The following is an 11021-nucleotide window of genomic DNA, read 5'->3' on the forward strand; positions in this document are numbered from 1 at the left end:
TCTCTATTGTGCCTTTCTCCCCGATAGGGACCCAAAGTGGCTGACATCATTCTCCTCTTCTTTTTGTCCTCGCAACAACCCTGTGAAGTAGGTTAGGCTGAGAGAGAGAGAGAGAGAGAGAGAGAGAGAGAGAGAGAGAGAGAGAGAGAGAGAGAGAGAGAGAGAGAGAGAGACTGGCCCCAGATCACCCAGCAAGCTTCCAGAGCAAAGTGAAAATTTGAACCCTGTTCCCACTGATCCTAGTTTGACTCTCTAAAGCACCATACTGTAACGGATTTTTATCCAAGTCTAACTAAGGCTTCCACTTTCTCAGACTAAAGATTTATCTTTACTCTTGGACGGCTTTCAGCACTTAGTTAAGACCTGCAAAACAGTGCTTGCTTTTTAAACGAGGCTGCTTATCAGTGCAAATTGTTTACTGGATTCTTCTTGCAAAACTTTTCCCCATCAAGACACACAGAGTCCTTCTAGAGTTTATTTCTTTTATTGAAATACACTCTAATCTTTTTAAAGAAACAAGATATCCAAACATACAAGATTATTAATATAAATCCTACAAAGACGCAACACAGAAAAGCAATAAGAATTAGGTTTGCTAACATTTCCAAATAAACTCTAAGTTTAAAACAATCAAAGTTTCTATGAAATGCATTAAGATTCCCATAGTATACAATACAATGATATGATTCTCACCAAGGTCCTCATGAGATTTCTTTCAGTCAAAATTCTGACATACTATCTGAGAGTTGGCACTTTTTATGGGTTATCTTATGAAAAAATCTAAGATCTTTTTCATGTGATAGGTTTAATGCTTAATTAATTATTCACATTTTCAACTGTATCACATTCTAATTAGCCAAAAAGTGACATTATATCCAACTTGCAAAATAAAATTATAAATCTGTGAAAAATGACAGGAAGATCAGCATGGGTCTATTCTATGATTAGAGGACATTAATCTAGATACTGTCCACTACCTTTAATTAGCTGTCAAGAGATGAAAGAACACCTGTGATGTTATTCAACAAGTTAGAAAAAAACCACAACAGATTTCAAGCAGAGTTCAGAAAGTTCACTAGAATACATGTGTATTATTTGGTATAAGGAGCTATAATCCTTATATCTGTGACAATATTACACTGGCTCTCCTTCAGTCTACCTAGAATCCACTGCCTATCACCTCGAAGGGGCAGCCCTATCCTCTGTACCCCATGCGTAGTTTTAGAAACCTCAAGATTGCTGCCTTATGCCACAATTCTCGTACTGGCCTAAAGGTAACTGTCTCTAAAACCGTCCTGATACAAACACATGCAAGAAAGTGAGCAAGTACGAGACATTTAGTACAGCGCCAGTGGCATCCACTTCTCCCTGACAACTTCAATGAAGAACAGATGACACGTAGCCAGAATGAAAGGAAATGCCCACGTACAACAGAGCAGCAGCAAAAGCCACTGCACATTTACAACACTGGACCATAAGGCAGCTTTATTCCCATAAGCAAGGGAGATTTACACCATTTAGTTGGAAATCTAAGCCCCAATGATAATTGCTACATTTCCTGACACAAGAGATTAAGCAAGACACTTGGGTGTGTGTGTGTGTGTGTGTGTGTGTGTGTGTGTGTGTGTGTGTGTGTGTGTGTGTGTGTGTGTGTGTGTGTGTGTGTGTGTACGCACGCACGTACGTACGTACGTACGCTGGCTCTCTCGGTATCAACTCCCTCAACACAAACTCGATCTGTTTAGTAGCTTTTAAATCAGCAGCCCCCAAGTAATTCAATTAAGTCTGGTATCATGTTCAATTGTTTTAGAGCCAGTACTGCCTAGTGGTTAGAGTTTCAGACTCGCATCTGGGAGACCCAGGTTCGAATCCCCACTTTGCCAGGTAAGATTGCTGGGTGAAATATACACTCAGCCTAACCTGACTCACAGGGCTATTTGAGGATAAATGAAGTAAGTAAATAATTTAAAACAGGGGTATTAATTGAGCAACAGCCATGTTCTCAGTCCAAGAGTGGGCAACTTGTTCTCACTGCAGACTAGAGAGCACAGCTGACAGTTGAAGCTGTTTTCAATGCATATACACCAAGAGCTGAAACTCCTTCCTCTTGCCCCACCTGCACTGTCCTACGAATGGAGGCACAACAGCAGTGTTTCTATAGTGTGGGATGCACTGGCTCCCACTGGTTGCTCCCAGGATGTTCCAAAATGTTTCAGTTGCTGCCTACCACATGGCTACAGCTCTAACACCTCCCCTAGAGGAGTGAGCAGAGAAGGAGCAGAGCAGGAAATGGACGTTCGGGCACAGCAATACCAAAAGGCTCTGGGGCCATGACTGCTACTAGGTGAATGACACCCCTGGAGGAACACAACACAAAACTACGTTCACAAAACTCCAGATTTCTAGCTGCAGGAACTCAAAAGCTTGTAAGTGACATGCCTTTTCAACCCCTGGACAAAGTGTATGTGGCCTGAATTGGAATTCCTCCCATTATTTAGGAACAAATTTTACCTTATCCAGCCCGAGTTAGCATGGCATAGGGGACAGTGCTGGAATAGGATGCCGGGAGACCTGGCACTGAAACCCTATTTCGACCATGGAAGCTCATTGGGTGAAGTTGGACTAAACACCTATTCATCCTAACCTACCTCACATAGCTGTTCTGAGGAAACGGATGAGAGAAAGAAAATTTTAAGCTCCTCTGAGTCCTCACTGGATAGAAAAGTGGGATTAAAATAAATCAATGCAAACGCATGCAGTCATATCTCAAAATATGCCACAAAAAGGCTATGACAGTAATGTCAAAAACAAACAACAGATATAGCAGCGGATAAAGACTGGCAGCTAAAGTGAGCAAGTTGTGGCAAACCCAGAGAAGGTTTGAAATCACTGTATAGGGCAGGGGTGGGCAAACATGCTTAATGTAAGAGCCACATAGAATGAACATTAGATGTTTGAGAGCCACAAGACACGATGCATTGAAGTGACTTCCGAGGAAGAGGTGGGTTTGGGGGAGTGTCCTGAAAATTACATCACAGGAAGGGGTGGGGATTTGGTGCAGTATGCTGGAAGTGACATCACAAAAATGATGTCACATCCTTGATAGGCTTCACCCCCAAAGTCCCCAGGTATTTTCTGAGTCAGACCTGGCAACCCCAATATTTTTATTTTATTTTATCGTATTTATATTCCGCCCTCCCCGCAAGCAGGATCAGGTATTGAAAATACGAAACTCATGGAAGGAAAGAAAAAAGGAAAAGGGAGGGAAAGACATGGAAAGAAAGAAGGAAAGGGTGGGAGGGAAAGGCATGGAAAGAAAGAAGGGAAGGGAGAGAAATAAATTAAAATAAAATGTATGGCCATGGCAATAAGAGACCTCTGGGAGCCACACAATATGTCTAGAAGAGCCACATGTGGCTCCCGAGCTGCAGTTTGGCCCCCCCCCCGGTATAGGGAGTGTAAAGCTTATATGCCATTCAGCAGCACCTGAAGCAAGACTGTAATACTACACCTTCATCTAAGACACAGGATATAAAGGTATTGCTTTAGCAAAAACATGAATGCGAGAGATGCAAAAAAAAAAAAAGCAAGAAGATAGCAAGGAATATTTTTGTATTTTGTCAGAAGCAATCGCGTATTTCTACAACAGAAACTCCTGCAGCACAGAAACCACCCCCCGTAAGAACTGCTGCAGTCTAAGCAGACAGAGACAGGAAAATGCAACGAACACAAAGCAGATGCAACTTGCATCTCCAAGTACAACATGGTTCTATTTCAGAAATACATATAAAAATAGAATTTCTGCAGAGCCTCCAGTCTCAGGCAGCACCCTGGATCACATGATCTCCACCGTGCAAACATTTGGGGCCTTAACTTTAAGAACCAAAAGAACAGCAGTTATGATTAATGGAAAGCTTTACGCAGTCGGCACAAGAGGGCTGATCACCACCACGGCACACAGCTTCGGAACAGCTCTCCGTCACGTTGCTGTCACTTCAGAACGGCAAATGGAACGCTACGATGCAAGAGCCGCGTTCTGCTTCCTTAGGAGCAGCAGGAGACAATGGCTTCTTGACAGAACAGAATTTTAATTAGAATAGAAAAGCAAACAGATATTCCAAACATAAGGCCCCAGGTTTGATTTTCACACACACATTCTGCTTTGTTAATGGTGTAAACGGTTGTTTAAGGTACTGTGAGGTAACTACAACGGTCTCAAAATTAACTACGTTTCTGTAGTGACACAGCGTATGGCACACAGCCATTACAGGTAAGTTTTTAAAGACAAGCCTGCAGAGGCTAGGCTTACCAACAGCTATTACGGCTAAAAGGAACGTCTATGTTCAAATGGGTGGGTGGAGGGCTCCTGTCTTTGCGCAGCTTTTAGGCTCCCCAGATACATCAGGCTGGCTACTCTTAGCAAAAAGATGCTCGATTTGATTTCTACGTGAGTTAGATCCCGCAGGGATCTGTTCTTATTGATTCATAGGAACGATCATTCAGACAGAAAAAAACATTGCAAATAGGTGTTTGAATCAAGATGCCAGCATAATCTCCTCCCCAACTGCATTTCAGACAGCCCATAGTTAACTTCTCATTCGATAATCAATGCAGAAGCCATGTGGAGTTCCTTATATCTTCTTCACATGTAATTTTAAAAAATGAAACAGAAGAAAAAGCTACACTGTAAAGTCTATTCTGACTGCCGTACACTGATCAATGTTATACAAAACCTCCGTCATTTACTCGCTTATGTTGTTCAACCACCTATTCATCTCAGAAACAAGCAGTGTAATATTATACAAAATTCATTTATAGAATTCATTTCAGATTCCCTCAGAAGGTTTGTAAATATGCCTGTTTCAGCCTGCATAAAAGCTGAACTCATGAAGCTACCTTCTACTGAATAATAACAACAACAGCATTCAATTTATATACCACCCTTCAGGACAACTTAATGCCCACTCAGAGCAGTTTACAAAGTATGTTGTTATTATCCCCTCAACAATCATCCTGTGAGGAGGGTGGGGCTGAGAGAGCTCTGAGGGAGCTGTGAAGGACCCAAGGTCCCCCAGCTGGCTTCAAGCGGAGAAGTGGGGAATCAAACCTGGTTCTCCAGATCAGAGTCCCACCGCTCTTAACCACTACACCAAACTGGCTCAGGCCATAAGGCTGGTGTTGTCCCCTCAGAGACTGGCAGTGACTCACTAGGGCCTCAGATCAAAGTCTTTCACATTGCTTACTGTCGGATCCTGTAGAAAAGAGCCCAGTAGCATCTATAAGACTAACAAATAGGGTATGGGCTTTCATGAGCCATAGCTCACTTCTTCAGATACCAAGATTCAGATTCGGGTATCTTCTTCAGACACTGGATACTGTTAACTGGTGATGTTGTGGATTGAACACGGGACATTCTACACACCAAGCAGATGATCTACCACTGAGCCACAGCTTCTCCCTTTTGGTTAACATCTAGGCCAGCTGCCTATGTTTTTGTTTTGTTTTTTTAAGTGGGTTGAACATGCAAATACAAAATACAATAAACGATATATCAAGTACAGTCTTTGGGATAACACTTGTTAACCATATACATTGCTTTTATTGGACTTACTAAAATCCTATATAGTATGACTATTATGCTATAGATGTTGGTATAGCTGGTTTGGAGTTTGAAGATCCTTTTTGCTGATATGATCAAAAAAAGACATCAATTTGTCGTAAAATTGTGTTGTGGTGTTTAGTGTTTTAGAATGATGCAGGTTGTCAGTAATTTTTTCGATAATAATTTAACCCCATACTCTGGAATACCATCCAGCTGTCCATGGTAACCACTGCCTTGCATAGGGCACCATATGCTTTGCCATCTCTTTCCATCAAGTGCAGTTAATGTACATGACATTTTCCAGGACTTCTCTAGCATTTACTGTGAGGAACTGGATTGGGCAAGGCCAATCCAAGAACTGAGAAAGAAACCAAGATCTATTTGGCAAGAAAAAAAACCCGCTAGAGGCAAAAATGTTTCTTGCAAGCCCACTGAAGAAAAGCTTCATACCACATATCACATCTCTGCATCCAAATCAGTAAGGCAACTTGCACCTCAAGGGTGACCAGGCAGCAGGCTGGCTTCATTTTAATCTGTATTTATGTAGTGGCACAAATGTGAGTCTGTCCTGAGGACCCTATAAAATGGCTTGTGAAAGAGCTCTTTGCCTATCCAAGGAGTGAGCACCACAGGCAAAATCAAAGGGATAAAACACAAAAAACATTACAGGCTATTTCTTTCCAGCCATCTCAAAAGGTGAAAGGTAGATTACTAGGACAGAAAAGGGTAAGATATATTCCTGTTTGAAAACAACATTTTAAATATGAGCACCTCTACATAGCCAGACTTAGAAAACTGCCAACATTGCAAATACCCTCCTGTGGTTGGAAACAAACATTTTAACTCTTCCCAACTGCATCCCTAAGGGACTCCGGTGTGAAAGCAGTGCTGATCTATATGACAAGATCTGTCATGAAACAATGTTTGAATATACCAACCATCTGAAGCTACCTTATAGCAAAGGAGTCCAATGACCCGTCTCATCCAGTACTGTCTATTCTGACTGACAGGAACTCTCCAGGGGCCAGGGCGGAGTTAACCCGAGGCCTTATGCATGCAAAGCATGTGCTCTACCACTGAGCCAGTCTCATTCTAAGAGAACGAAACCTGGATTTTGTACTGCATTGGAGGAGAGACCAAAACCCTGTCTCCTAGGGAAGAAGTGGGCATTTTATGTAGGGAGAGCAGGGCAGATAAATTGCAGTAAATGTATAAACTACTACAACCACGTAATGGGTTTTTTCCTGCAAAAAAAACCCCCCAAAACCCTGCATTTAAGTCTGAAAACATGTATTTAAGAAAAATTGCCAGCTCTCTCACTTCATTTAGAAACTCAGTAAAAGCACAGACTGATGAATCAGCACCTTTACCAAAAAAAGCAGCTTCTGTATTATTTTCCATGTCTTCCTTACAGGTATAAAATCCAATTATACAGAGAGAAATGCCTGAGATTGGTAGCCATTCCACCAAGCACACGAGGATTCCTGCCATCTCTTATGTCGACAGGCAAGAACAATACAAATAAAGAAAGAGCCAACCCTTTGCCAAGGAATGAGCAGGAATATCTCTTTTTCCAGAGCAGTAAATTTTCCCTCTCTCTTTACAAAAGGTGTACCTGACCAGACCTTTATGATAGACCTGAATCAGAAAGTCAACCACAAAACCATGAATTGCTCCCTCCTTAAAAGCCCTTGTTAACGAACTGCCTTTCATGAATCCAGTGGGGAGGCTTCGATGTAAATATTCTTCAGCGAGCTTACAGAGAGCCCACTCACACAAAAATGAAGTTTCTGTTCAGAGAACTGGGTCAGAACTACAGTATCTCAAGGGAGCATATTAAGAGCACACAAGGAATAATTACACTACTCTTAACGGACGGCGGTTTCTACCCTCCACATCCATTGACCAGATTTTGAGCATCACATTGGTTTGAAGAGTTTTCTTAGCTTAGTTCAAGTTATGCAGCCTGAGATTATTTTGAGATGGAGAATAACAAAATGTGCCACGATTTTCTGCACAAAAGACGCATCCAACGGTTATGGGACAAGACGTACAGAGAACATACGACTACATCATTAGGCCTGAAGTTCATTCTCCAAGGAAACTGTGGAACCAGTGAAAGCAGGAATTCACCGTTCTCAGGTATAGCGAACAGACTCAATGAACACAAGATGATGCTCACAATCAACACAAAAGAGGGATCAGGAGACTATGACAAGTGTTTTCTTCACACATTTACGTCAACTTTGCAGTCAATCTCTGCTCCATAACAGAAAGACTCTCAGAAAAAAAGAATTTTGCTTGGACTAAGAAGAACTCAACACCCACCACTCCCATTTGAATCATAGCCCTTTTTTTGACAAAAGGAAAAGACAGGGCAGGCAGGACACCTGGATTGTGTTCCAGAAGGCCTTTTAAAATCTATTTATTTATTATTTAAGATGCCACAAGGCTATTATTTAATTTTTGCTGCAAAACCAGCAGGGCTGCCCCTTTGTGTTACCTATACTCAAGAATAAACCTATTTTTATTTATCAGCTCAAAAGGGAAAATCTGATTATAAATATTCTAAACAAGGCGTATGTAGTATGCCATGATACATTATGCTCTCACTGGCATGCTCTAAACGAGTGAATTGACAAGGGAGGGCTTCAACCAACCGAACCTTACACAGGACTAAAAACTTGTGAAAACCTTTTTCGGCACTACAAGGTTCCTATATATTTATCTATTATGATGTTTGTTATTTTTAGTCCACCCTTTTCACCCAGACTCAAGGCAGATTACACTGAGTGAGTCAGTATAGTCAATTTCAAAGACATTTCAATAAAGAGCATAACAGGGTACATCAAAGATGTAAAACCAGCAGGAATCCAATCCAAAACTAAAGAAATGCTGAAACAAAGTATAACCCATTTTAAGCCAGACATATTAAAAAACACAGAAGCTACCCAGTAGGATCTTACAGACAGCAACAGACAGCGCACAGCAGTCAAGTCTACAGTCCCTATCCCTTTACTGATGCATTTGAGACCACTTCCTTACAGTACAGCCCTCCTATCCGAGTCAAAAGCCCTCTATTTCTTGCTGCAGCAAACTAAATACCTCAACCTCTCTAGAATGATTTTCAGGGTGGGAATGCAGAGGAAAGGGACTGGTCTACCCTTCGCCCCATTTCTTTAGGCAAATAGGAGAGGGCAATGATGTATTATTAGGGCTGGAGTCTTGGCAAAAGGGGGACAATGAAATATTTTTCTTTGGGTTGATATAGCAAAAGAGGGGGCAATGAAATATTGTTATTATTATTGTTATTATTTGAGCTGGAATCTTTTTGCAAAAGGAGGCAATGAAATCTTATTTGTGCTGGAGTCTTTTAGCAAAAGGGAGAGCAATGACATATATTATTGGGGGGAGTCTCGGCAAAATGGGGGGGGGGACAATGAAATATTATTATTCATTGAGATGGAGTCTTTTGGCAAAAGGGAGGCCAATGACATATAATTAGGGCTTTAGTCTTTTGGCAAAAGGGGCAAATTATTATTATTATTACTACTATTATTATTATTATTTGGGCTGGAGTCTTTTGGCAAAGGGAGGATAATGAACTATATTATTAGGTCTGGAGTTTTTTGGCAAAGGGGGGGCAAAGTATCATCATCATCATCATCACTGGAGTCCGGCAAAATGGGGGAACAAGTAGTAGTAAATGTTATTATGGTCCACGACCAGATTCAAGCTTATAAAACAGAACATTATCTGGTTAAATGGGGGGGGGGACAATGAAATATTATTATTATTCATTGAGAGAGAGTCTTTTGGCAACAGACAGGGCAATGGCATAATTAGGGCTGGATTCTTTTGGCAAAAAGGAGGACAATTAAATATATTATTAAGGTCTTTGGCAAAAGGAGGCAAAGAAATATTATTAGGGCTGGAGTACTGGCAAAAGGAGGGGACAATGAAATATCATTATTCATTGAGGTGGAGTCTTTTGGCAAAAGGGGGGGGGCAAAGAAGTATTATTATTATTCTAATTATCCAAAACACAATCAACAATAAGCAGAGGTGACATGTTATTATTGATTGGCCTTGCTAAGCTGATACAAGTTTCCACCGGCGACCTGATGAGGATGATGATGATGATGATGATGATGGCTAGACTCTTGGCAAAATGGGGGGGGGATGAATTATTATTATTTATTGAGGCGGAGTCTTTTGGCAAAAGAGGGTCAATGACATATTATTATCAACAGCAGCAGCATCATTAGGGGCAGAGTCTTTTGGAAAAGGGGGGGGGATGAAATTTCACGATCCTCCTCCCTACTCCTGTCAGGTCAGGGTTATATTGAGGAGGAGCCGAGGGGGCTCCCTTTCCGCCCCCCCCCCCATAGCTCTGATGAGAGGGAAGAGGAGGAGGAGGAAGGAGGCCCGTGCCTGGATCGGGGCCAGACCCGAAGGAAGCTGAGGCGGGGGGGGGGGAGCAAAGGCTGAGCGTGAGCCCCCCTCCCTCCCTCCCTCCCTCCCTCCACTCACCGCTCTGCTCCCCGAGGAAGACCAGCTTGAATTTCCGCAACGGGTTGCCGAAGTCGCCGCCCGCCGACATGATGATGAAGAGGAGGAGGAGGAGGAAGGTGGGGAGCGGCGCCGCCGAGAGCCGAGAGGGGCGGGGGAGGAGGGGAAGAGGAGGGGGCGGAGGAGGCCGCAGGGCCCGCGCTGCTTCCTCCCCGGCGCTCTTTTCCCTCACGAAGGGCCCGAGAGGGGAGCCGAGGCGGCAGCAGCGGCGGCTGAGGCGAGACTCTCCCTCCAGTCAGTCAGTCAGTCAGCCACGACGCAACGTCGCCTGCGCCTCTGAGGCAATCCGGGCTCCGCCTCCCCCGGCCGGCCTCTCCCTCAGCCGCGGCCACGCCCTCTCCCCTTCGCTGCGCCTGCGCGCCCGTCGCCCGGCCCCGCCCCTCCCGCCTCGCGCCCAGCCAATCGGGGGAGGGGGAGGAGCACGTCCACGCCCGCGGCCGAGCGCCGCGTCGAAACGATCATTGCGCAAGCGCGGAGGGAGGACTGAAGGGGGAAGGAGGGGAGAAACGTGACCGGCGCGCCTCTGGATTGGCTGAGATCCCTTTGGGAGGCGGGACTTTTGTTTGTCTTCCGCTCTTGTTGTGTCTGGCCGGCTTGGCCAAAGAAGAGCAGAAAAGACGTGGTGCCTGAACTTCCGGGATATAGCTGATGGAATGCCAATGGACGGGGTGGGTGTCAGTCACGCACAGAAACGCGCACAAGCACCTATACATACACAAAATCAAAAACAAAAAGAGTCCAGTAGCACCTTTAAGACTAACCAATTTTATTATAGCATAAGCTTTCGAGAATCAAGTTCTCTTCATCAGATGCCTGATGATATAACTCTTCGAGAACTTGATCGAGA

At 43.5% G+C, this 11021-nt stretch overlaps 1 protein-coding gene across 2 annotated transcripts in view; it reads right to left on the reverse strand.

Annotated features, from left to right (window-relative positions):
• RAB6A (RAB6A, member RAS oncogene family) overlaps positions 1-10400 on the reverse strand; it is a 120952-nt gene extending 110552 nt beyond the window's left edge. The window contains exon 1 of one of the 2 annotated variants that reach the window (XM_054973243.1): positions 10136-10400. In XM_054973243.1, coding sequence (XP_054829218.1) covers positions 10136-10205 — 70 coding nt within the window. In that variant the 5' untranslated portion in view covers positions 10206-10400. The remainder of the gene's footprint in view (positions 1-10135) is intronic. The other variant, XM_054973242.1, reaches the window with a different exon arrangement.
• Positions 10401-11021: the final 621 nt, after the last annotated feature.

Source organism: Eublepharis macularius, chromosome 3, assembly GCF_028583425.1.
Source record: "Eublepharis macularius isolate TG4126 chromosome 3, MPM_Emac_v1.0, whole genome shotgun sequence".
In the NCBI taxonomy this organism is placed as follows: Eukaryota; Metazoa; Chordata; class Lepidosauria; order Squamata; family Eublepharidae; genus Eublepharis; species Eublepharis macularius.